At 42.1% G+C, this 27,560-nt stretch overlaps 2 protein-coding genes across 5 annotated transcripts in view; one reads left to right on the top strand and one right to left on the bottom strand.

Moving 5' to 3' along the window:
* Positions 1 to 18: 18 nt before the first annotated feature.
* On the top strand, positions 19 to 22,722 carry LOC139009283 (putative E3 ubiquitin-protein ligase UBR7). Of its 2 annotated transcripts, none has more exons than XM_070413502.1 (11): positions 19 to 191; positions 2,752 to 2,885; positions 3,338 to 3,398; positions 5,398 to 5,493; positions 6,548 to 6,601; positions 6,819 to 6,924; positions 8,429 to 8,637; positions 8,814 to 8,963; positions 9,759 to 9,921; positions 11,132 to 11,193; positions 21,876 to 22,722. In XM_070413502.1, the coding sequence occupies exons 1-11, from the start codon at positions 42 to 44 to the stop codon at positions 22,017 to 22,019; spliced, it is 1,329 nt and encodes a 442-aa protein (XP_070269603.1). In that variant the 5' UTR covers positions 19 to 41; the 3' UTR covers positions 22,020 to 22,722. The 2 variants fall into 2 exon arrangements, with proteins under 2 accessions (XP_070269603.1, XP_070269609.1); XM_070413508.1 differs by lacking the exon at positions 21,876 to 22,722 and adding an exon at positions 13,077 to 15,474.
* LOC139009269 (BTB/POZ domain-containing protein 7) overlaps positions 18,386 to 27,560 on the bottom strand; it is a 77,977-nt gene continuing 68,802 nt past the window's right edge. For all 3 annotated transcript variants that reach the window (XM_070413471.1, XM_070413479.1, XM_070413489.1), the window contains exons 10-11: positions 25,033 to 25,494; positions 18,386 to 23,599 (exon numbers count right to left, since the gene is read on the bottom strand). In XM_070413471.1, the coding sequence (XP_070269572.1) occupies positions 22,784 to 23,599; positions 25,033 to 25,494 (1,278 nt within the window). In that variant the 3' untranslated portion in view covers positions 18,386 to 22,783. The remainder of the gene's footprint in view (positions 23,600 to 25,032; positions 25,495 to 27,560) is intronic.

The following is a 27,560-nucleotide window of genomic DNA, read 5'->3' as shown; positions in this document are numbered from 1 at the left end:
GCCTCCGCCAGCGCAGAGCGGCGGCGGGGTGACAGTTGAGGATGGCCGGAGCGGAGGGTCCCGCCGGGCGGCAATCGGAGCTGGAGCCCGTGGTGTCGCTGGTCGACGTCCTGGAGGAGGACGAGGAGTTGGAGAAGGAGGCGTGCGCCGTCCTGGGTGGCAGCGACTCCGAGAAGTGCTCCTACTCGCAGGTGAGCGCGCGGCGGGGGCCTCGCCTCCTCGGGCTCCGGCGGAACCTTCTGTTCCCCGCGGACTCGTCCAACCCCCGCCTGCCGCGGCCGTCTTCTCCGTGGCGGACCGGGGCCGCCGTTGGTCGTGGACTTTCCCATCCCAGGCCCAGCTGCCCCTTGGCCCTCAGCCTCCTAGGCCCCCTTGCGCAGCCCGTGTCCAGCAGGGCCCCCTCCTCCCTCGCTCCTCCGGCCGGCCGTTCGGGATTCTCCGAGCTTGGGCCCTGGGCAGCGACTCCTGTCTTCCCTAAACCCAGGCCTCCTCGCCGCTGCCTTTCCCACCCTAAGAGTGTGTATTGGGAACCTGATGGCAGCGTCAAAGCGGAGTTGAGCCCTGGGTTTGAAAACCGCCCCCCTCGTGGGCTGGGCTCCTTGACAGCTCGTTCCTCTGCAGTTTAGTTTAGCGGCCAGTTTTTTTTGTTTGTTTTTGTTTTGTGTGTGTGTGTGTGTGTGTGTGTGTGTGTGTGTGGTTTTTTGTTGTTGTTGTTTTTTGGCGAGACGACACCAGTGCCGAATAGCTCTGCAGTCGGCCCCCCACGGGGATAGGAACCAGAACAGCAGATGGTGCCGGCACAGGGGGGGAGGGAGCGAAGGGATCTGCTTGAGGAGGGCATTTGGCGTTCGGCAGACGCGGTGAGCAAGCATGTGAGGGGGTGTGCTGTGGTGTTGGGTGACTCATCCTGTGTATTTCTAGGCACAGAAATGGATCGCGGTGGGTAGAGGAAAACTCACAAGGGCTGAGGACCGGTAGGATGAAGAGGGTTCTCGTCCAGGCCCGGGGAATGGAACTCGGGGAGGAGGAGTCTCGCTGGGGCCTTTATGTGGTGGGACTGAGATCACAGTGCCGTTTGTCGCCCCGACCAGCCGAGGCCCCGCTGCCGGGGGTTATGGTACACACACCTGCTACCCACAGGTGGTCCCGGACGTGGCTGGTGTTTTAGAACCTTCCGTTCCCACCAGAACAGTTTTCCCTCGGCCTTTTTAAAAAAAGTCTGTTTGTAAGCTATTTTTGAAATGTAGTTAGCTTTATAAACCAGACTTACTTAAAATTTTCTTTTTAAAAAAATATATTTTATTGATTTTTTTACAGAGAGGAAGGGAGAGGGATAGAGAGTTAGAAACATCGATGAGAGAGAAACATCGATCAGCTGCCTCCTGCACATCTCCTACTGGGGATGTGCCTGCAACCAAGGTACATGCCCTTGACCAGAATCGAACCTGGGACCTTTCAGTCCGAAGGCCGACGCTCTATCCACTGAGCCAAACCGGTTAGGGCAAAATTTTCTTTTTATTATAGTAAAATATATAACAAGTTGCACAAATCCTGTGTAGGGCTTGAAAAAAAACACATGCAGGTACCTACCACCCAGACCAAGAAATGGAACGTTACTGGCATTCCAAAGCTCCCCTGTGTCTTCCTCCTTCCTACAGAGGATTAGTCAAAATTTGTAAAAAGTTTTGCCTGTTTTTTATTTTGAAACATTTTTAATCTACCAATAAATTGAAAGAATTATATGAATACTCGTGTATCTCTTAACATACCTTCATTTTTTAGCATTTTACATTTATCTTTCTCCTCTTCTTTATAATATACTTTCTTTTTTGTTTTGTGATGAACCATCTGAAAATAACTTGCAGATGTCACCACACTACACCTCTAAATGTTTCAGCATGTATCTCCCCAAAAAAATAAAAGGGATTTTTTTTTAATGCATTGATTTTGTCTTTGGTGGAATCAAGTTTTTTCCAAAATTAAAGTGTGATGTTACTTACATCAACCTATACACATTCTCCTACATTTTCATGTGTTAAAATGGTTAAGCAGACCATCTTATTCATAGCTGATTGAAAATATTAAACGTCCTATCACTTCAGGAAAAATTGTATGAAAACAAGCACTAGTCTTATATATAATAAAAGCCTAATATGTTAAGTGTCTGGTCATCCGGTCAGCCTTTCAACCAATCAAAGCGTAATATGCTAATGATATGCTAAGGCTGCTCACCTGCTTCTATGACTGTGCACTGACCACCAGGGGGAAGACGCTCCGACTAGTAGGTGAGCTTGCTGCTGGGGTCCCACTGATCAGGACTGAGCGAGTAGGGCTGGACACGCCCTGGAGCCCTCCTGTGGCCCCTCCCTGGCTGGCCAACCTCCCACATCCCTCCCCAGCAGATTGTGCACCGGTGGGGTCCCTCGGCCTGGCCTGTGCCCTCTCACAATCTGGGACCCCTCGGGCAATGTCAGAGAGCCGGTTTCGGCCCAATCCCGCAGGCCAGGCCGAGGGACCCTACTGGTGCACAAAATTGTGCACCGGGCCTCTAATAGTATGTACAATGATGTGAAACATGCAACATTGTTTTGACACTCTCTTGTGTAAGCTTTTTTATTAATCTTAGTGGTTTTTACAGGAAGATTTTCAGCACAGATAATCTGATTTCAATTATTTCTCAGATCAAAGTATCGGTGTTAGGTAACCATGCCATATTTCATTCTCATTTTTCATTTTGGGGCTGTCTTTTAGGGCTCCGTAAAGAGACAAGCACTATATGCCTGTGGTACCTGCACCCCCAAGGGAGAAGAACCAGCAGGAATTTGCCTAGCTTGCAGTTATGAGTGTCATGGAAGTCATAAACTATTTGAGCTATATACAAAAAGGTAAAGACAGAGATTGGTGCTGAATGCTTTTTAGATGTTTAGATTCTTTCCCAGCTGCATTTTTTTTTCATAATCTTGCTTTTCCATTCAATGAAGCTGTGTACAGGTAAATTTATTGTAGTTTTATATAATATGATTTGAGACAATAGTTTTTCCACAGGGACTTTTAAAAGATAATTATGATACAAACTCAAACTACTCATCCTTCACTGCCATTAATTTATTTGTGTCTCTGGATGTGATATAAATATTTGTTTCTGCACATTCATTTCCAGAATTATTAAATCTTATTGTTAGGCAGTTGAAGAAATTCTGAATTGGATATATGAGCAGCAACCAAGGCCACTTTTTAGATCCTAGAAATGAGTTGAAAGGGAAGAGGCTATGATATGAACTTTAAACGATCATTAGTTTTAAAAGAAAAATTAAAATTGGCTCTTTCTTTCTTTCAGAAATTTTCATTGTGATTGTGGAAACAGCAAGTTTAAAAATTTGGAATGCAAATTATTTCCTGTAAGTAAGCATTGTAACTATAAATGCATTGAAAATAGCTGAGGTGGATATTCGACAGAGTGAATAAAAACCAGATATTTTCCAGAAAGAAAGTACTTATGCTTATTCTTTGCAAATGGGCAAATGAATGTTAGACTCCATTTTAGCTACAGTATAGATTATAATTAATATGAAAGGTTTTGGGGAAATGTTCTTTGTATCGATTCAGGTTAAATTATGTCGGTTGTGCTCATGCTATACTCTAAGGCTTTTACATAATATATAGTAATCCTATATAATAAAAGCGTAGTATGCAAATTGTCCCCTCGACCGAGAAGTCATCCAGGAGTTCGACCAGGGTTCGGGGCCGGCTGGCCGGGGGAAGGGAGGGAGGTCCCAGCTGGCAGCCGCTAGGGACCCTACTAGTACATGAATTTCATGCAGTGGGCCTCTAATATATATATATGTACATATATATATATATGATTAATTTAAGAAAGAGGAAGGGAGAGTGATAGAGAAACATCGATGAGAGACATCAATCCACTGCCTCCTGCATGCTCCCTACTGGGGATTGAACTGGCAACGCGGGCATGTGCCCTAACCGGGAATTGAACCATGATCGCCTGGTTCATGAACCGACACTCAACCATTGACCCACACCAGCAAGGCTGCTCTAAAGCTTTTAAAGCAAGGGGTATGACTAAAAACGGGATAAGTAAAACTTGACAATAATGAATGTGGGCTAGATGCATGCAGGAGTTTTTCATTGCATTTTGGTTAAAAACTATCTTATATATTAACTTTTAGTGAAATAACAAATGAAAGAGATTAAGGGGCCCTAGCCAGTTTGTTCAGTGGGTAGAGCGTCAGTCCACAGACCAAAGGGTCCTGGGTTCTATTCCAGTCAAGGTCATGTACCTTGGTTGCAGGGTAGATCCCCACCCCAGTCAGGACCTGTGTGGGAGGCAACCAATTGATGTTTCTCTCTTTCTGTCTCTCCCCCACCCTTCCACTCTCTCTAAAAATCAATGGAAAAATATCCTCTGGTGAGAGTTAACAACAACAAAAAAAGGGATTTTATATTATTCAATCTTAATTGCTAAAACTTATGATTTTTTCTTCTTAGAAGGCTATTTTTAGACAATTTTCTTGTCTGCTTTTCTTTAAAATTTAAATTCTTTATTGTTTAAAGTATTACATATGTCTCATTTTTCCCCCTCTTGTTTGCTTTTTATTTTTACATCCTGGTGACCTGGTGGCTTTGGCTATTACAGTTGCTGTTAAGAAGTAGTTTGAAATTCTAGGCCAGCCGTGGGCAAACTATGGCCCGCGGGCTGGATGAAATGAATAAAACAACAACAAAGAAAGACCGTACCCTTTTATGTAATGATGTTTACTTTGAATTTATATTAGTTCACACAAACACTCCATCCATGCTTTTGTTCCGGCCCTCCGGTCCAGTTTAAGAACCCATTGTGGCCCTCGAGTCAAAAAGTTTGCCCACCCCTGCTCTAGGCCAGTGTCAGTTTGCATAGGTTGATTTTTTTTAAAGATATTTTTAACTGATTTTTAGAGAGAGAGGAAGGGAGAAGGAGAGAAAATATAATGTGAGAGTGGAACATCCATTGGCTGCCTCCTGCATGCCCCCTACTGGAGATGGAGCCAGGAACCCGGCCATGTGCCTGACCTGGAATCCAACAAGCAACCCCCAGGTGCACAGGACTGTGTCCAATCAGCTGAGCCACACCGGCCAGAGCCAAAGGTTGATATTAATACTCATGATTAACTTTCATTACCATTCTATTAAATGGGTATACTCAGTTCCCACCAATTGCTACAAATATGGTACAAAAAATGATTTTTCTTTTTCCCTGTATCCTGGAAAAAGTATCCCTTTAATAGGAGTGACTCTTTTCTTCGTATATTCAATGCAGAAATTTGTTGAATGCAGAAATGTGATGATGAATGAAATTATAGTTAAATTAGAACATATTATATTGAAATTAATATCTTTCAGGACAAAGCAAAGATAAATTCTGGCAATAAGTATAATGACAACTTTTTTGGATTGTATTGCATTTGTAAGAGACCTTATCCTGATCCTGATGATGAGGTAAGAATTTGGGGTTAACACCTGGGACTATGTTATCTCTAGCCTTCCCTCCTCAGCTTCTTGTCATATCTGGGCCTCTGTAGCTGTGCAGGTGGAATTTGGGGATTGTGAAAGGAGTCTAGATTTATCTCTTGGTAAATCTGGGCTGGGTCTCTACCTGTATCTTTTAAAAATTTTCCTTTTCTTGATCACAGTGCGCTTACATCTTTTCATGAGTTTATTGGAAATTTGTAATAACCTTTTTAAAAAATATATTTTTATTGATTTCGGAGAGGAAGGGAGAAGGAGTGAGAGATAGAAACATCAGTGATGAGAAAGAATCATTGATTGGCTGCTTCCTGCATACCCCACAGTGGGGATCGAGCCCACAACTCAGGCATGTGCCTTGACTCAGAATCAAACCCAATCTCCTGGTTCATAGATCTACGCTCAACCATTGAGCCACACTGGCCGTGTGTCACATTCTGTATTAGTGAATTCATATTACTTCCCTGGGCCTGGGTTTATGTTTATGTGTAAAAAGAATATATTACCGCCGAAACCGGTTTGGCTCAGTGGATAGAGCATCGGCCTGCGGACTGAAAGGTCCCAGGTTCGATTCCAGTCAAGGGCATGTACCTGGGTTGCGGGCACATCCCCAGTAGGAGATGTGCAGGAGGCAGCTGATCGATGTTTCTCTCTCATCGATGTTTCCAACTCTCTATCTCTCTCCCTTCCTCTCTGTAAAAAATCAATAAAATATATTTTAAAAAAAAGAATACATTACTTATTTGTAAAGGTTTGTGAGAATCACAAATGATGTGAAAGAGCTTTGACAGTTGCTTGCAAAGTGCTTACTACACTGTAACCCTTATGTACCATCAGTTCATGTAGAATGAACTGATCTTTGGCCCCTTGATCTGATGTCTTTCCCTGTCTCCTTGGATATTCCTGTAGTGGTCTCACAGATTTGTTAGAGAACTAATTAGTATCTAATTCTACTCTATGCCAGATTTACCTTCATGTCTCTGAATTCAGTGTAATCATTAACGTACAAATTGCTTTTCCATGTTAGATTCCAGATGAGATGATCCAGTGCGTAGTCTGTGAAGACTGGTTCCATGGAAGGGTAAGGAAAGCTTTTACCTTTTAAAGCCATTATCTTCACAAAAGGGAGAAAAGTTGTGTTTTCTTTTTGAATTGTGTTGTATTTTACATTGTAGTTACTTTTCAAAAGTAACTATAAAGATATGATCAGTGTACTATTGCAATATTTATTTAGAAAATGATGAGTATTTTGGACAACTTGGAGATCACAAGAAAAAACCAGTTTTCTGTATTCACAGCATCTTGGTGCCATGCCCCCCGAGAGTGGGGATTTCCAGGAGATGGTGTGCCAGGCCTGTATGAAGCGCTGCTCTTTCTTGTGGGCTTACGCTGCACAGTTGGCAGGTAGGTATCTCTGTGGAGTTGTACAAACCTGTGCTTATGAAACGTGTATGTTCAGTCCAGAATTTTTCGAAACTATTAACTGGACTCTGAGGTATAGAAAGGTGCTTATGATTGGTTAGGAGACTACCAAGAGCAAATTTGTACTTTATTGGCCTGGTGCAGAGTATAGATGAGACCAGAACTAGAGAAAATTAAGGAGGCGGTTTTGTATGGTTTTGTTTTTTTTTTAATTGATTTCAGAGAGGAATGGAGAGGGAGAGATAGAAACATCAATGATGAGAGCGAATCATCAATCTGGTGCCTCCTACACGCCCCCTACTGGGGATAGGGCCTGAAACCCGGGCATGAGCCCTGACCTGGTTCATGGGTTGATACTCAACCACTGGACCACACCAGCTGGGCAAGGAGGCGGTTTTTTAATGGAACTTTGAAAGATAAATAGAACCTAAATAAGTTGTTTTTAAATGTAAGGCCTGCTATTGGTTGTGTAGGGAGTGGTGGGAAATGTTAGCTAGTGTTTTTGTTATACACTAAAAAACTGACCCAAAACAACTAATCAGCAATGAATAGTTTTGAGGCATTAGATAATTGTATTTTTTTGGTCATGCCATATGTATTACTTTTTTTTTTTAAGTGGCAGTTATTCATAGGATCTGCTGCTCTGGTCTCATAATTTTTTGCCCTTCTCACCTGTAAGGAACACTTTACCTATCAACCACAAACAGCAGCCATGCTTAAGATCTCATCCTACACTTTTGATTTGCCTCGAGGTTCTTAAACTTGGTGCTCCCTCCTCCTGTTCATACCCTTCTCTCTCTCTAACTTTCCACTGGACCTATACATATTTCTCATTCATTGGATTTTCTTAGTTGACCACCTTTCCACCACTTCATTTCCTTCCCTGTCAGCAGATGGCTTCATCTTCTATTAAATTGAAATACCATCCTGTTCCATGAGCTTCTTCACAGTATTTCTGCCTCTATACCCATCAATGTCTTCTTCATGAAAAAAAGCTGGTTGTCTTTTCAAAACGACCGTTAGGGGGGAAGAAAGGGGACATCTGTAATACTTTCAACAGGAAGGAAGGGGGGTGGTGGAGGGAGGGAGGGAGGGAGGGAGGGAGGGAGGGAGGGAGATACTGACCATAAAAAATAAAAAACTATCCTGGTACTTGTGTTTGCAGTTAAATCTCTTCCTACTGCCTCTTGCTTCTTGGAGTATCCCGTCTCTCTTTAGCATCTGTGGAGTTTTTCTTTCTCCTTTGCATATAAAGTGCTTAAGTGGTGATTATATTTTTAAACAAACTGTTCAATTATTTGAACTCTTTGCATTGGCAGGCATAACTTTAAAAAATATAGATGTTTTCTTTCTCATTATTTCAGAGATTAAGATTGACTCCTTTTTCAGATTCTGAAATATTTTTTAATCAGGTAAAGTGATTTCATTGTCTAATAGGTCTGTGGACATGTGTTTTGTGCTTGCTTTTTTTTTATTGAACCTACAGTAACCAAAGTATCTGCTGAGGATGATGGGTTGGCGCTGAATGTCGATGGAATAGGTGATGAGGAAGTTACCAAACCTGAAAATGGAGATCATCATGATAGTCCCCTCAAAGAGGATGTTCCAGAACATGCAAAGGATGCTGTCAAGGCAGTTAAAGCAGAGCAGACTAATGAACCATGTGCCAGCTCTAGTTCTGAGTCGGATCTCCAGGTAACAGCTGAAGTAGGAGCCATAAAAGAAATAAAACTTAAGTAAAATTAATTCTGTAAGCTCTATAGTTTTGGATCTCAGTGGTATATTTTGCCTAAAGAAATCCTTTTACAAATCAAAGTATGAAAACATGATAGTTTAAAAAAAACATACTTCAAAACTTAATTTTATTTCAGATAGTGTTTAAGAATCAACATCTCAATACAGAATCACAGACTGGCTGCAAACTTCAGGAGCTTAAAGCTAAGCATTTTATAAAGAAAGACACTGCCACCTTTTGGCCCCTGAACTGGCGTAGCAAGTTATGTACCTGCAAAGACTGTATGGTAAGTACCTGGTCAGGTTCAATGTTAGTTGTTTTGTGGACTGATGTCTAAAATAAGAACATTATATTTTCATATATTTATGAAAATCATGTGAGAAGTGTAAAGCTTAAAATTTTTTAAATTTATTTTCTTATTTGTTTCCATCACCATTTATCCACCCTATGCTATACTCTTCCACCAAACATTTTTATATTAAGCAAATTTATGAAATAGTATTTACAGTCTAAATGCTTGTGGAAGAAATGCAGAATTATGCATTACTTTTTATTTACTTCATTTTAGTGGAAAAATAGCAATTCTTAGCTTTCTTATATCATAAAATTGCTTGAAATACAAATTGTTGAGTTACAGTAAGTCAGTGGTTTTTAAGTAAAGATCTCTTAGACCAGTGGTTCTCAACCTTCTGGCCCTTTAAATACAGTTCCTCATGTTGTGACCCAACCATAAAATTATTTTCGTTGGTACTTCATAACTGTAATGTTGCTACTGTTATGAATCGTAATGTAAATATCTGATATGCAGGATGGTCTTAGGCGACCCCCGTGAAAGGGTCGTTCAACCGCCAAAGGGGTCGTGACCCACAGGTTGTGAACCGCTGCCTTAGACCATACAGCACCTACTAGGAAGTTGAGAGATTTCTAAAAGAGATTTAGGCAAAAAAGAATAAAACACTCAAGCAACTCTGTGGGGAAAGGCTCAGGTTTTTCTGGCAGTTAATTTAAAAATAAATTTTCAGAGATTGACTGTGAAAATGGCATGCTGTTCTAATGGGGAAACTGGTTTTATTTTTTAAAGAAAATGTATGGCGATCTAGATGTCCTGTTCCTGACAGATGAATATGACACAGTTCTGGCTTATGAAAACAAGGGCAAGGTTGACCAGGCGGCTGGCAGGACAGACCCTTTAATGGACACCCTTAGCAGCATGAACAGAGTCCAGCAAGTGGAACTCATTTGTGGTAAATTCTGCTTGAGTGTGAAAATTCATGAAGTCCATAAAGTTTCCCTCACTATTGAAAAAAAATAGATATGTAAGGAGAACAACTAATACCTTTTGTTTTAAAGTTAAGTTTGGAATTGTATAGTAGACCTCAACTATTCTTGCTTAAGGGTAATGTTGCTGGGTATTTAGTTGCCATTATGGGTTACATGCTAGAATAATTCATGCTTAAGAAACTTGTGTCTTAAGGGTGGGTGTGTGAGTAAAGAGTACTAGAGAATCAATTTCTTTTCTCATCCAATGAGAAAAGAGCATTTCATTGAGCATTACATGTCATCTTTTTGACAGTTCCTGAGGTTGCTTCAGTGGCTCACAGACTGTTAATTGCAGGCTTTGACATGTTCCCCCAACTTATGTTAGGGATTTCTGTCCCAGCCATTTTCTCCGGGGATGCCACCATCTGTTGTGCCCCTTTTATGACATTTATTGTTTCTATCTTTTATTTGTAACTATTTGACTCCTTTTCCCATTATGAGGCTAAAAGCTTTTTGAGGATGGAGGCTGCAGCTAAATGATTTTTGTAGCCCTCAAGGTGCTTCGTACATAATGCAAACTGTTGAGTGAACAAATTTTAAAACTTAATATTTGACAAATCTTCTTTTTAAAAGCAATCACTAATCTACTTTTTAAAAATAGATTTTTATTGATTTCCGAGAGGAAGGGAGAGGGAGAGAGAGGTAGAAACATCAATGATGAGAGAGAATCATTGATCAGCTGCCTCCTGTACGCCCCCTACTGGGGATCGAGCCTGCAACCCAGGCATGTGCCCTTGACCAGAATTGAACCAGGGACCCTTCAGTCCACAGGCCAACCTGTATCCACTGAGCCAAACCTGCTAGAGCAATATTGACAAATCTGAGGTGATTTCAAATATTACAATTCCAGAGAGATAGAAAAACCTTTTAAAATCCTTCGCTAATCTTTTTGGGAGTGAGGCTATCTCTGGTTTTTGAGCTTTTTTTTGTTTTAATGAAAGAAGTATCACTTTTTATATCAAAATGAAGGAGTTTGGGGAACACATTTCTATGCAAGTTTCATTTAAAGAAAAATCAAAACTGTTAACTAAAAAATTTAAACTATTAACTAAAATTTAAATTCTACTCAAGTTGGAGAATAAAGAAATATTTTGTTTATAAAAGCCAATGGCCTATTTTGTTGTTTTGATTTAGAATATAATGACTTGAAGACTGAACTTAAAGACTATCTGAAGAGATTTGCTGATGAAGGCACGGTATGTTGAGTTAAAGAATTTTAATCATAGTCCTGTGTGTTTTGAATAAACTGTTTCTTTTCTTTGATAAAAAACAAACAAAACCATGCATCTTAAACTGGATACTTGAAAGTTTAATTCAGGCAGAGCTAACGGAAATCAATAAGAGGTGGTGAGACATCCACAGTCCAGCCACATTGGGCATCCTTCCCAACTGTAGGCCAGAAGGAATGGGGGACGAGCAGCCACACAGGATCTGGAGAGAGTGGTTGTAGCTTCAGAGAAGCCACTGGAGCTCTGAGCTACAGTCATGTCAGAGTGTTAGCCATCTAGATCTTGAATCTGTTAGGGGTTCTAATTCCTCACCAGTTGACCCACATTTTTACTTTCATATAGAGGATTAATGTCTTTTTTTTTTTCAAAATACATTCTTTTTTTTATTGATTTTAGAAAGAGAAAGGGGGAAGAGAGAGAGAGAGAGTAAAACACATTGATTTGATTGCCTCCTGTATAGGCTCCGACTGGGGATCAAACCCACAACATGGGTATGTGTCCTGACTGGGAATTCAACCCGCCACCTTTTGGTGTACAAGACAAAGTCCCAACCAACCACTCGATCAGAGCATAAATACTTTACCACGGAAGTTCTTCCCGTTAGCACTCCATTTGCATATGTTAGCAGCACTTACCCTGAGAGCGAGAAAGGGAGATTTTCATCTTACACACCTGTACCTCTCTCTCTTGCTCATATGCATTCGCTACTTCTCCCTCATGCTCCATCTTCTTTTCTTCAGAACAATAAGCATGTGTTAACTTTGTAATTAAAAAGTAATTAACAGACCTGTCTTTTAATGGATGGCCCTTAGCTTTAAGTCAGATCACTGACAAGACTCACTCTTGGGTGAGCTGGGACTTCGTCTGAGCTGTTCCAGTTTACTGTTGTCTTATTTTCTTACTTTTAATATTCTATTTTGCTTCTATCGTAAACACCTTTGTATCATGCTCCAATCCTTTTTCCAGTAAAATGAAAGATACATTTTTCATTTTTTTATTGCATAAAATGGATATCCATTTACTAAGAGTAGTGCTTCTGTAGTTTTTTCCAATTATTTTTTTATTCATGTACAAGCATCTTTAATTTTAAAGTTTTCAGGTTCCTTTTTCTTCAGGAAAGAACACAAATCTCAAAACACTGCTGTTTTGTGGGTGCTTATTCAGAATGGAGGGACATTCCCCGGGCAGTGGTGGAATGAGGGGGAGCAGTGGCTGAGGAGACCTTCCTGGTTCTCAGTCTTTGTCTGGCCCTGCCACTCTTCTTGCCAATCATTGAGAACTGACTGTGTGCTGGCGGTGTTCCACAGGCACCATACCTCTCCTCTCTCCAGTGACCCTTTCACATTGGTGCTGCTTTTCTCTCATTTTGTATGAGGAAACCCAGTAAGGTGGTGGAACCTATGCTTGGTGCCTAATGCTATTCTGCCAGCTGTGTAATCTGAACAGGCCAGTCTCTGAGCCTGGATCAGTGGTCGGCAAACTGCGGCTCGGCAAACTGCGGCTCTCAAGCCACATGCGGCTCTTTGGCCCCTTGAGTGTGGCTCTTCCACAAAATACCGACTTCTGCACATGGGCCACGAAGTTTCAATCACACTGTACGTGTGTGCCCGCACGTGGTATTTTGTGGAAGAGCCACACTCAAGGGGCCAAAGAGCCGCATGTGGCTCACGAGCCACAGTTTGCCAACCATGGGCCTGGATGAACTCTATATATAAACTAGAGATAATGTAATTAATTACCCATTAAAATAATCCTTACAGCAATATTGTTTGACTTGTGTGTGAACATTACGACCAGTTATTGTTGTTCTGTAATGTAGTTCCCTTTCCTAATCTCCTTTTCATCAACAGGTTGTAAAGAGAGAGGACATCCAGCAGTTCTTTGAAGAGTTTCAGTCCAAAAAGAGAAGAAGGGTGGATGGGATGCAGTATTATTGCAGCTAGACTGGAGCACGGCGCCTTTTCAGCCAGGCGGTGGAAATGCCACTTACTGATCCAGGAATAAAAGAGGCATATTTCACATTTGCTCCTCTTCCATCCTCTCTTTGAAGAGGCCTCCTCTGACCTTGAGCTTCCTTCACTCTCCTTAACTGCAGTAGCCACAGTGTTTATGCTGATTTCACAACCAGCATTCTTTCTGACTCAGCTAAAAGCAACTCATTCCACAGACTTCAGCCCCCACCACACCCCCAGTCTATCCAGGGTTATTTGCTTATAAGTTTTAAGAAGTTTGATTTGGTTTTGAGAGAGTAAACTAGTTTCTTTTCTAATTTTTTTTTGGTCTTTAACTCCAGAATGTGTCTACTCTGCCACAGAGCTGTTGTCTTCCAGGACCTGCTTTGGGGGCATCTTCCTGCAGCTAGAACCTCTCTAGGTCCCCTCACCCCTGTGATCGTGGTGCCTTGGGTCAGAGCTTCCTCAAGCCTGGTCTGCTCCTTCTCCCACATCCCTGCTTTCTGAGGTTGGGTCACGGCTTACAAGGGGTCTCACAACTTGTTTCCTCTGGGCTCAACCTCTGGAGTGGCCAGGATTGATGGTTTTGTGGCCTGTTATAGGCAGGGAGATTGGCTGATGGCAGGATTGAGGAAGCCAACCTTTGATAGGAATTTTACTAATAAATTTAAAGTGAAAATGTCATTCACAATTCTGCTGGCACTAGCATGTTAGAATTTCAGAACTGTGGTGCTCACAGGGCTTCCTGGAGAAAACATGCCATACAGTAGTCCCTCTCCTGCTGCCTAGAAACCAGACCGGGCACTACCCTGTGACATCTCGGTGGTTTACAAAGTCCTCTGGATTTCTTTATATTATCAGGGATATTCGTAAGCATATATTAAAAACAAACCTATTTTGATATTGTTCTGTTATGAAAATGTTATTAGAACCCTAATAAATTATTTCCCCCCTTAACTTGTGCTGAAGGAAAAGATACTGGCTTAGCTTACTTGTGAGCAGGGCAGCGAGAGCCCTTTTGTGGGAGAGGCAGACTCCCTAGGCTGCGCGAATGGTGAGCTTTATGTATGTAAGCATTAATGCCCACAACTGGTTCCCTAATGACTAAGATCTTTTGAAGAACCTCAAGGAATGCTGTATAAAACCCGTATTGGAAGGGAGGTCCTTTCAGTTGGTTTGAAATCTCTTTAAAGCCCTTCAGTCTATGGGGAAACACCCTTTGGTAAACGGAGTTGCTCCCTCTGAAGCAGGGCTGGGCAACGTCTGGCCTGGGTCATATAAGGCCCATGGAAATCATTGTGTCTGGCCCTGCCAAGGCATTAGGGGTAAGCTAATTAAATGTTTGACCGAATATACCAGGCTAATTTTTAAGTTGATAATTTTGTATGGCCTGTGAATGTTATAAAATACCCAAATGGCCCTTGGCAGAAAAAAAGGTTCCCCACTCCTGCTCTGGAGGAACAAGGTGTGTCCTGACAGTAGATGACAAACTGAGTTATGTGACTACAAGCATTTGAGGCTTTGGGGCCACAAGTGTTTATTAATATCCCTTTGTGTGTTCAGCAGTCATGTAGACGAGTGTCCACTGATCCCTGGATGCGGTGAGTGAGAACTAGAGAAAGTCAAGGCCTCAGAGAAATGATCCATCCCATGTTTCTCTGATCACACCCAGTTACAGATCCCCATGAAGAGGGTGTGGAGCTGGAGGTCTTATGGCCACGGAGATGCTGTGTGCCCGGGGCTGGCCTTGGAGAAAAGGGTGAAAGGCTAGGTTGGAAAGCTCAGAGTGTCTTTGAGTTTACAACCCCAGCTAGGGAACTCTTCCAAGTCAGGATTTCTGTGCCCCCTCTGCAAGGTTGCACAAGTAGTGGACCATTGTGGCCTGCAAGTTTATATCTTCTCAAATGTGTAACTACCAGAATGTTCCTCCTTCTGACAGGTCAGGACCAGGTCTGAGGTGACGCATTACATTGCAACACAGTACAAATCCCCCAGTGCCCTAGGGCTTGTTCTCTGAAAGGTACTGTTCCTCCTTTTACACTAACCACAACACCTCCTTTTGTACCTGTTGTTCATAGCTAGTTTTCTTGACTGCATTGGACCGTCTCCTCGGGGAGACGGATTTTGGCCAACATGTGGCAATTAATGCATGTTTTATGCAAAGGACTATGATATTGTTGCTTTGAAGGAATTCCGGCATTGTATGTCCATTTTTGTAGAATTGTTACTGGACTTATAACTACATACCAAACTCCAATCAGGTTTCTGTAAGATTAAATAAAACCAATTCAAAATAGTGGTTTTTCAGATCGTTTTTAGTTATTTAAATGTGCACAACCTCTCAGTGCCTGTTATAAGGAAATGAGGATACTCCCAAGAGCTATTCCTCCCCTGGGGTCCTGCTCAGGCAGGGGAGTGGTTCATTTCTCCTATTTCATAAGGTGTGGCCTGGCCTGAGGTCCCTGACTTTCAACACCCGGGAGAGAGCTGCCATAGTCCCTGTTGGGATCTAAATCAACAGCAGAACAAAGAAATGGGCTTGGGTTGTGAGTGATCTGTTCAGGTGCTACTGTGCAGGAGAGAGGGCTAGGAACCCACAGGGAAAACATGAGGCCCACCTAATGGTGGCCATTATTTCAACAGATGTGAAAACAAACCAAAAAGTCAATATAGAGGCCACCTTTGGCCTTCCCCCAGTTCTTGCTTCCTAGGAAAGTCAGACCAGTGGGCATCACTCCGTGAATTATGCTCAGGTGAGTGAAGGCTCCTTGCAGCCTTAGAGCTGCTTACGTACCTGAACCTGGAGTCACCAACTAGCTGTGGAACCTCAGCTTCTTGGAGCCTCAGTTTTCACATCTGTAAAATGGGGATGGACAATTATATTCTTAGGGTCATTGTGGGTGGACAAAATGAGATCATGTGCACAAAAGCTTCCGGATTGTGGCTGTGCTCAGCAAACCTTTGATGTACAAATGAGCACTCCCATTTGTGTATTTCACAAATGGTGTAGCACCCATCATGTGGCAGGCATTGGGCCAGGATCCATAGTGGGGAGAACATAAACGACAGAACTGAACCAAGCCTTCCAGCATCTTTACTCCTCCAGGGTTTTCTAAATCTTCCAAGAAACATGAATTCTGCTCAGTCTCCCAAAGCAAGGCTGGGAACGGAGACCTACATTAAACTCATGCCCTTTCCCCTATCTGATGCCTTCTGCTCTCTCCTCACACCCAATCGTCAAGTCCTACAGATATTATGCCCTAATGATATTCATATTTGAAATCATCCTCTTGGTTCTCTGAGCAATTCGGGCTGTCCCCTGGAGAGCTGCCAGCCCCCAGCCTGATTTTCTGATCCACATCGAGCAACAGACCATGCCAATTTGATTATATTTTGTCCCTGTTCAAAACCCCGTAGCAGCTTCCTGTTGCTGTTAGTAGCAACATCTTCTGAGACCTGGCAAGGTGAGCCCAGACACCACGAAGTTTCCCTAGTGCTCAGACAGCCTGCCTCGGCCTCCACCTCTTCCTAGAAACCTCCCCAGAATCCCTCCTCATCCAGTCGTCCTGACTTCCTTTACCTGCATTTTGAAGTCTTCCCAATCCAAGAGCTGGCCTTACCGCTATAATTGTCTTTTCTTCCTTGAGATCCTAAAATTGAAATGGGTGGGCCTGTGGCTGGCTTGGTTATTACTGTCACCTCAGGACCTAGCTGTGTCTGGCAGGTAGAAGTTGCTTATTTGATGTTTGCTGAACAAAGGAATGCCTACCTCCACCCTGCACAGTATGTTCCCCCTGCCTGGGCCACCATACTTTCTAGGCTTATTAGCTGCGTGACCTTGGACAAGTTACTTACTGGGTATCTGCTTCAGTTTTCTCATTTGTAAAATGGCACCAAAAATAGTATGTAATTCAGGAAGGATTAAAGAAAACAGTACCTAATTAAATGATTGAAGAAGAAAAGAGTGCACAGCACTGAAACCAGCATTTTTCTCCTCATTCATTCCTGGGCCACCTCAAGCCAGCCTTCCCCTCAGCCATGATCACCAGATAATCAGAATACACTGTTCTGATTGTTTCCACGGCAAAGTCATTTCCAAGTTTCTGAGACTAGGTATCCTATGTTTTGTCTGGGGCTCCAGATTCCTGGGAAGAGTAGATTCAAACATTCCCTCATGCACCAAGAAGAAATAAGGCCTAAGGTAGTGAGGGAAGCCAGCCTAAACTCTTCCAGGGGAAATCCACAAGTAAAGACATGAACGTTGACTTATTCGATTTTCTTTTTTAGGTTTTTAAGATGCTCACTCACAAAAACCTCAGATTTTTGTTTGATACTCCACAGTTAAACCTAAGCTGGTTATAGGATTACCTTAGTGAAGCATGAAGGGCAAAATAAGATGGAACTTGTTAGTGGAATGATTAAATTTAAATAACTACTTTATAGCAATTAAAAAATGGAAATTAAAGAACCTTCTATTTTGCATATTTTTTTTTCCAGAAACCGAGACTCTAGATCAGCAGTTCTCAACCTGTGAGTTGCGACCCCTTTGGTGGTCCAACGACCCTTTCACAGGGGTCGTCTAAGATCGTCCTGCATATCAGATATTTACATTATGATTCAAAACAGTAGCAACATTACAGTTATGAAGTAGCAACGAAAATAACTTTATGGTTGGGTCACAACATGAGGAACTGTATTTAAAGGGCCAGAAGGCTGAGAACCACTGGTCTAGATCATAACTCCATTTCCCTTTCAAATTGAAAAATATTAGTAAGCCTGAGTGTGAAAGAAAAAAAAAAGCTCAGATTCTGAGCCAGGTCTCTGACACCTGGAGGCCCGTGAATCTTGGGATCCGCCTGGTCTCTGACCCCAGCGCTTGGCACATTCCAGGCGCTGGGTCCACGTGGTGGAATGTTGAGCTTCCTCTGGAGACTCCCATGCAAGTAACTTTTTGCTCAAATTTGTAAAATAAAATCTCTCAGAAGTGCCCCAATGAAAAAGTAGAAAATATAATGACCTTGATTCAAATGAAAATATATTTCCAAGAAAACAATAAAAAAAAAAAGCCTCTGAATAATGGCAATCCTAGAAACAGAGGGGAAGTTTGTGTAGAAAACTTCCCAATTTTACTCTAGAGGGTACAATCGCTTCTGGAATTGAGGACTGCAGGCCACATTGCTAAAACAGACTGCATCCAACTCAGCAGGTTCTATACAAGCCATTTATTTGAAATGCCAACTATATGTAGGATAAAGTCAGTGTTACATGCTTATCGGTAACAGTAGAAAAATAGAACCAGTGAAAACCTTTGTACAACGGTAATGATACTCAAAAGAGAGATGTATCGTTTTACAATGCTTCACACAGACAAATTCAAGTTTGGAGGTACCTAAATAAAAATACTATATATTTCCTTAAAAAACACTATGTACAATTGAAGCGTAAACAAGTTTTACAAAGTACTGGTTATGCAGGTTGTAGAAAACACTTGCATAGGACATGAAATCAGTTTAAGAAAAATTTCTGAGCCTTTAGCATTGAAGGCACTTGACTTTATACCAGTAACAGCACAACCACAAGAAATGCAGTGTTGTAGAAGTACTTCTGAAGTATAGATGCGGGACATAAACAGCAAGAAGTTCAAGAACCGTTACCTTTCAGCCACCCCATCGAAGAGCAGGATCCAGACCACCTGCTTACAGAACAGTCAGGTGCAGGTACATGACGAAGCTTCCAGAGCTCATCTCTGAGAGCTCACATAAACACACAAACACAAGAGGTTATTTTCAAGACACACACTTGCAAGTAATCTTTCTATAGAAACAGCCACAACAATATAATATTTAGAATATGGAAGATTGACAGATGGTCAGAGTTTTCTGGAGGAAAAAATATCAAAGACCTGCCAATATAAGAATTACATAACAGCTATTGCAAATTTATCAGACAAAAAGACAGCTGAACATTCAGAAAACGTTGCTCATTCAACAGTGCTGATGGAAAACAGTAAAATACCTTTTAGTGTGTGATGGTAACTCTTTCAGTAAGGTTATCTGTAATGAGGTTTGAAAGTAAATTACTTAGTAGACAAAGTAAACCACTGCAGAATCGGGAATAGCACCCATCACTGCTGCTTTAATAGTAACTTTCAATAGAAAGAAGTGAATCAAATAATTTTTTAAAATTCAAACATTTCCCTTTGAGTTCAGTCCTAAGATATAAACATGAATGCCTTAGAAATGCAAAACAAATACCTTACAAGTGTTTCATGAAACATATTTCCTAAAAGGCAGATTCAACATTATGAAAATACATATTTTGCTGAGTAGTTACTGAGAAATGTTAGACCTTCTTCTCTAGAGATGGACACATGCAGGCCCTGCTGCCTCAAGGCTGTTCCCCTCACACTCCACACCATCACCTTAATTCAATGGACAAGTATTGCCCATTGCCAGAACTTGAACAACCAATCAAAAGAAAGCCCAATAAAGGATAGCAATTATAATAAAAACAGAGTTGGAGGGAGCAAAACTGAGAATTAGATGAAGTTTCAGAGAGTTATACAAAAGGATTCAACAAAAGGACCTCGTTAAAAATCCATAAAGTCTAACTGGTTATCAAAATGTCAGGAGAGTTTAGGTCTAGGGACATATGCCTCAAAAATGCTGAGGGGGCAGGTGAAAAAGGGTATGGTATGTGGAAAATTCAAACAACCATTTTTCAGGAATAATTTCGCCTTTCATGCTTTTTTCCCTTAGGAGTCACAGGTGACTTTGAACTTAAATTGTTCATCAAAATCACAAAACTAAAAAAAAAGACCAACAGCATCTTGAAGAAATGCCAATATTCTTTGTGATCCAGGAACAAAATAGTAGTTCTGTAACCTCCACAAAGTGGGCACCCAAAGTGGTGATTGTCTGACGGCCTGATTGTCGGGGCCTCGAGATAAGATCTGGTACTCTGCGATTTGGTTCTCACAAAATTTCTACACCGAGTAAAATGCCAGGTCCTGTGGCCAAATTTTACATTGTACATGTGTGTTTTTTCTGAGAGCAATCCTACTCAGACTTCACATTTATCTGAGTACAGCATTAAAATATTTTAATGCTTAGTAAGCATTAAAAAAGATTTAATAGATGGGTTCAAAAGCCAGAGGCACAGAGCTATTCAACCTACCTACCCTATTAAGCACACTTCACAAGACACACTGAAAGTCTAACACCTACCCGAGCACACACAACCACATCTGTTTATCTTCGCAAGTCACATCAGCTCACAATCCCATAGGTTAAAGTAAGTTTCTCTTTGTACACGTAGTTCAGCCAGGTAAGCTACTAAATTATTAAAAGCAAACTTCATAAATTAAACGAAACTATGAACAATGGCCACTTATTTTTATAATTACACTTCGGGGATATGAAATAATATTTAATAAATTTTCAGGAGAATAAATGTGTGACATCAATAGCTCTTGTCTAAGGCTGTTATTGTTTTTTTAAATTAAAAAACACAGATCAAGTTTTTTCCACCCAAATTAACTCTACTCACTTATTTGTAGTACCAGCACAATAGCGTCTGAATTCAGAATATTTAAAACTACATCAAAGTAATTCATGTCAACACAAGATATAAACACACATTAAGGAATATAATGGAATTAATTTTAACTTCTGAGAGAGAGACTGAGATTGGCTTCAAAAGACACCATCATCTATTAGAGTCAAACCTCCTAAAAATGGAACAGTCAGTCCTGTTTTTCTGTCTTTAAAAAAGGGAGCCTCAAAGGCAATGCACAGCTGACCTTACAAATAGGTTAGTGTTAACTCTGGAGCTCAGTACGCAACCTCACAACGCGGGTGGACACACCAGCAGCAGCTAAGGAGTCGGGTAGCAGAACGAGAGGCAGCAGTGTACCGGTGTACACAGACATACCGATGTTTCCCATCTTTGAGACGACCTACTGTCAGGATTTTTTAAAAATGCCAGATTATTCCTGAGTGTACATCCATAGGGTAAAGTAGGAAAAGAATGTAAGAGAATCTACAGTTTTGGGAGGAATCAGAGTTGTTGACACCCAATAGAAACCTATTGACTTAAAAGTGCATGTAATTCATTTATGTGAGCTTATAAAGGCTCCCTAGCCCTGCATAGTTTTAGAGTGAGTGTCAGTGATTCATAGTTTTATATATATGTATATATATATACACATATACACATACACAGAAAAGAGACTCCCAAACACACTCCCCTGAGGGACTGTGCAGAAAGTCTCTTCTCTTCTAAGTGCTACGGCTGTGTGTATGTGTCTGTAAAAATACAAAGTGAAAGCTCGAATAATGTTGAAGTGATTTAAAAACTCAAATACTAATATATTTACATTGGAGAGTAAAAAAAAGTCCTTAGTTCACACATTGCCCTTCCAAGGGAGAAGATCTTAAAGATCCCATGTGCTCAGTGGTTCAGTAAAATCCCAAACCAGCATCCCTAGTGGAGTTCAAGTAGGACATGTAGTGTTTTCACTGAAAAAAAAAAAAAGGTTTTTCTCTTTTGGTAATGAAGCGTTATGCATTATACAATTTTTTTATAGGACACCAAAATTCAGACACACTTTAAAAAACATTTAAAAGAAAACATATGCTTACAAACACCAAATGACATCGTAAGACTGAAGCCCTTGTTTTTTGTTTTCCCACATAGAGCAAGACAACTGAAGGCAGCAAGCAGTCACTTCCCCATCAGCTGGACAGTCGAGGACGCTGGAACCAGAAAGCCCATGGTGCAGGCTGGAGGTTACTTCGCCATCTCCACGGCGTTAGGATTCTAAGAACTCGATCTCTTTAGAGTCTCCTCTCGTGCCTCTAGTCCATGCTACCAGAATCTGCAGCGGCTCTGACGGCGTCTGCACTGTGAACACAGCAAGAGCTTTGCAGCCTGGGTACAAAAGGCTTTTCTCCTTCCTGTTCTCTAATGAACTAGGAAACTCCAGGATCCTGACGGGACTCCCACTGAAGGAACGAAGACCAGCTCCCCAGACTTATTAAAAAAGAATGACAATAGATTTAAAGAGACTGAGCAGGAAGATTTCCGAACCAAAACAATTATTGAAAAGAGAGGAGCATTTTGATGTGCTGTTCTTTGGAATTTCTATAATTAAAAAATAAACACAGAACTATTTCATAAGAAAATACATCTTAGTGTGCAATCCAATGCACATGGAAATTGGTAGATGAATGGCAAAATGCAAAAAAGTATGAAAATACAGTCCTTTAAATGCGGCAATAAAGTTTAACATACTGATATAAAATCAATACAGATAAAATAAATGGACAAGTGCAAAAAATTCATCTGTAAAGAGAAAAAAAAAGTGCCAGCTTGCTTGCTGTTAAAAATGCTTCCCCACACAATTGTCCAAACACAAAACAGACAGATGCAGCATTCAAAATAACCCTCTTAGCATGCCATGTCTAATAAACATGTATGTACAAAAACCGGAATAAAATAACTGAGTTATCAGCTGGCATCAGTAAGCGGGTCTCGAAGTTGCTGGGTTACATAATAAAATGGGATGTTTCACATCTCAGGCACAGACGACATGGAGGTTGCTCTCAGAGGGCAGACTTTTTGTAAAGGAAGTCCGGTTTGCTTGGTGACCTCCTTCCTCTGCTTACTGAATCCTCCCTTTCCAAATCCACACTTCGCTGAGCTCCATGGCCCAGGGACTCGCTGTCAGCTAGTCTTCTACTGGATCTCTCTTCTGGAGCTTCAGAGCTACATGCAGGATGTGAAGGTCTGTTAGGAGTCAGCCCAAAAGTCAAGTCAGTTTCTACTGCTGTCCGCCCCCTGCCATGCGCTGGACCGCTGCCAGCATTTTCTGGGGTGGCCAGAGGAAAGTCTGACCGCTGGGGAGGTTGCTCAATGACATCGAGGTGTATTGGCTCATTCTTTTGTTTGTGTAGATTCCCATCAGGGGACAGTGGATAATCTCTCCTAGCTTCTTCCTGCTTTTTAGGAGAGGTCTGGCCAGGTAGGTAGGCTGACTTTAAGCCACTTGGTGGTGCTTTACTGTGGCTGTACAGGTCAGGACCCAAGTATCCACCTTGCGAAGGGGAAGGGGTGCGTCTGCCAGGAGCAGGAGTAGAAGGTCTGCAAGCAGTATTTGAGAAGTCATAGAAATCCGGATATTCCTGCTGATTTTCTCGAGCATCTGTCTTTTGCTCTAGTGTGTGTTTCTTTCGAGACGTGTGTATATGCCTCTGTGGGACACACGCCAGATGCTGGGGAGGCCCTGGTCCTACTTCAGAAACTGACTGGCTTGATTCTGTGTCTACAGCAAGCTCTGGAAGCCTCCTGTCCTTGAGTGACAATGTGGACACACCCATGGCAATATCTGGCATTAGGTCATTTAGCACAGGCTGTGTACACTGCGAACAGAGACAAAGAGGGGGAGGATGAAAGTACAGCCCAGGACTTCTTTGTGAAAATGATGTCTACTGATTTTGTTTCCTCATTATAAAATACATGCTTGTTTTTAAGAATGATAAAAATACAGACAACAAAAGGCAAAAAATAGTAATAATAACCCTAACCTTCCCTGAGATAACCACTTAGCATTTTGAGGTATTTCACCTTTTTTCTTTGCATATATATGTTATCACAAAATTTAGTGTATATATAATTCTGTCACCAAATTTTCTTTGAGATTACTATTTAAATTACTGTGTAATATTCCATTGTGCTGATGACTTATCAAATCATTCTCCCACTGTTGGACATTAAAGTTGTTTCCAATTTTTCATTATTACAATTAAAACTATAATGAACATACAAATAAATGACCTTTAAGGGGAGTTTTTTAAAAATTGAATTAGGATGACATTGGTTAATAAAATTATGTAAGTTTCAGGTATACAATCCTGCAATACATCATCTGTGTATTGTATCATGTGTTCACCACCCTTCTATCACCATTTATCCCCCTTTACCCTCCTCTACATCCCCCTCCCCACCCCAAGGGAACTTGGTGTATCAAACACGACCAACCTTTATTATTTCTCCTTGGGGGGAGGGTGGGGATGGGGGTTGAGGGGCACAGCAGGGGGAGTGGGTAGAAGGGTAGAAGGTGAGGAAAGATCACAACGTGACCCAAGGTGTACACTAGTCCCTAGGTTCCAAAAAGCCCCATTTTAATGAAGACTTCCTGAATTAATACACGTGGTCTTTTGTTTCTCTCTCTATTGAATGCTAGTGACAGTGTGAGACTGAGTAGGACAAGTTAAAAAGTCATTACTGGGTGTGTTTTTTTCAAATTCAACCTCTAATGCAGTGTGTAAAACTACGCAAAGACTTCTTGCTGGATTCACCAGCCAATGCTGGTGACTGTGGTTCCCAAATGAGGGCTCTGACGGCAGCCTGGAAGGCAAAGGCAGGCATAGGACTGCTTTCCTTAATGGGAAGTCTGCTACACTTTTCCCGATGGGATGCTCCCTGCCCCCTCAAGGCATTTGGTAGAATAGCTGATTCTACAGAATACAAGTTAGGGACAGACTCTAGACATGAGCTTGAATAGAGCACTATGAAACTGGCAAAACGTAGCCATTTATGTTGCCCAACAACCCCACCCCTTCCCAAAGGAAAAGAAAGATAAGGCAGGCACTCGACTACACCTACCAGCCTCTCCTCTCTGTCCTTTCTCACTCCCCACACTCTCTTTTTCATTCCACTCAAGTCTATGCTTTCAGCTTGTCAGTAACACTTCTGGGCATTGCTGAATTCCAGTAGGGCCCTTAAGAGGGACTTGCTTCTAATAGTCCAGAAACTTTTATTTTTCAGTTAAGTTCCTCGGGTGTTCACTTACCACTTGTTTCTCAGATGCTATTGCTGTGGAGGTGGTAGCGGCAGCGGCAGCAGCAGCGGCGGCAGCAGCTACTGTCTGTCTCCCCAGTCCTGTGGTGTTGGTACAATCAGGTGCTGGGGCTTTAACACCTGGCAGATAGACTGGAGGGGGGCCGGCTTTAGGAGCCGTTCTGGAGTGAAACAGTGAATGATTACAGGGATAAGAAAATGAACGTGAAGGATGCTGACTGGGAGGTCTTTGCTTCCAGCCTGCTTTGAGTTGGTTATGGATGGGAGTAGCTGGGGGATGGTATGGAGGTGGTGGAGGGGGCAAGGGTGGATGGAAGGCCACAAAAGAGTCTAGATCTGTAAACATGGTTTCTGCAGTGGGGGTGCTGTTAACACGACATCTCCCAGACTGTCTCAGTGTCAAGAGCGGACTTTCATCCCCAAAACGTTCATCAGGAAAGAACTTGTGAGGATTCTAAGAAAGATTAAAGAGAAAAAAAGAGATTAGCAGATTTCATAGATGAAAATTCACAGGCTGAGAGACTTAGTGAGGACCTAAGAAAACCACATTCTGCAGAGTAAGAGGCGTAACATATTTTTCTAGGCCACAGGCTTCCAGGAAAAAATTACCTGAGTAGTACAAAAGGAGAGAGTGCAGCCTCTGTAGCCTAGCACGCACACAGCCATCAAAAAGAGCTACTTCACTGATTATTCCAGTAAGCAGGCCAGTAATCTCATGAAAGATCATCTCTACATATAAACAGGTAATATGCAAATTAGCTGGGCATCACAACCGGCTCGAGGAGGCTGCATCACGACCGCTCAGCAGGAGCTGCGTGTGCAGATGGGTGGGAGGGGACTGCGTGCCGCACCCAGCCCCAGCAGACACACACACACCAGGGGTGGGGCGTGCTCTGAGCTGTGACACACACCCCAGGGGTTGGAGCGTGCTCCGAGCAGCCGCACGGTGTGGCTTGGAGCATGCCCCCACCCCAGCAGACACACACACACCAGGGGTGGGTGCGTACTCTGAGCAGCTGCTCGGAGCACACCCCTAGTGGGTGGCGGCAGCAGCCAGAGCGAAGCAGCCCAGGTCCTGGGTGCCGGAGGGAAACTGGTGCCAGCAGCCAAGGGAAGGCAGGCCTACTCTTGCACGAATCTTCGTGCATCGGGCCTCTATAATAAAAGCCTAAGCAACCGTTACAGCGGAACAACCAGAACAACCAGTCACTATGATGCCCACTGACCACCAGGGGGCAGACGCTCAACGCAGGAGCTGCCCCCTGGTGGTCAGAGCCCTCCCACAGGGGGAGCACTGTGGTGAGCACAGTAGTGGTGGTGGAAGCCTCTCCTGCCTCCATGGCAGCGCTAAGCAGCAGTGAGGTGAGCGGTAAGGAGCAGCGAACAGCAGGTGGTAAGGAGCAAGGGCTCCCAAACTGCGAAAGGGATGTCTGACTGCCAGCTTAGGCCCACTTCCCACAGGCCAGGCTGAGGGACCTCATCCCCGCAGTGCACACATTTCGTGCACCAGGCCTCTAGTGTAATGATAATAATAATAATTTAAAAAGACAAGAGGAAATAAACCCTAATTCAAATATGTCTTTACTAAAAAAATAAAATGACCAAGGTGAGGATCCTGCTAGAACTTTCTGACAATGCATGTGCACTCTCAGGCTGAAATAAAAACTACAAAATACTACTCCTAATTATACAGGGATAATGTTTTGATAAACATTATAAGGGAATAGTTAAATTATAAAACTTTTATGTTATTTAAGATATAAAATTAAGGTATGACTTAGAATGGCAAAGAAAGAGAAATGAATATAAATTAAGACTCTCTTTGTGGGGGATGGAAACCATAACAAATAATGAAAATCAAGAATCTATAAATGGCCTGCTATCTTGCCTAAGAGCACCATACTGGGTTCCCTTCTGAAGACTCAGGGTAAAGGAGTTTGGAGTCTAGGGCAAGAAAACAATTCACTTGATCAGATGAAATTAAGTCTATTTTAAGTTCTGACTTAGTGGCCCTAAGCAGACTACAGTAGTCTCCCCTTTTCAGGTTTCACTTTCCAGTTTCAGTTATCCTTAGTAAACCAAGGTCCAAAAAGATAACAAAAATAATTCCAGAAACAAACGACATGCAAGTTTTAAGTTGTGAGCCATCCTGAGTGGAATGATGGAATCTTGCATTATCTCCCCCGCTCCCCTGGCCCTGCCTGGGATGTGAATCATCCTTTTGTCCAGCGTCTCCACGCTGTACGTACAAGAAGATATTTTGAGAGAAAGCAATTCACATAACTTACATTACAGTATTGTATATTGTTATAATTGTTCTATTTTATTGTTTTAAACTCTTACTGTGCCTAACTTTATCACAGCAATGTATATGTATAGGAAAAAACATAGTATATATAGGGCTTGCTTGGTTCTATCCGCGGTTTTAGGCATCCACTAGGAGGTTTTGGAATGTATCCCCTGTGGGTAAGGATGCAGGGGGAGAGGGGAAGAGTTTTTCCTGCTAGTTAAACAACTCAT

The sequence above is a fragment of the Myotis yumanensis genome, unplaced genomic scaffold (assembly GCF_028538775.1).
Source record: "Myotis yumanensis isolate MYYU_CA2020_CCGP unplaced genomic scaffold, mMyoYum1.0.hap1 SCAF_1, whole genome shotgun sequence".
Classification (NCBI taxonomy): domain Eukaryota; kingdom Metazoa; phylum Chordata; class Mammalia; order Chiroptera; family Vespertilionidae; genus Myotis; species Myotis yumanensis.
The sequence above is the reverse complement of the archived record's forward strand: the minus strand, read 5'-3'. Positions and strand labels throughout refer to the sequence as shown.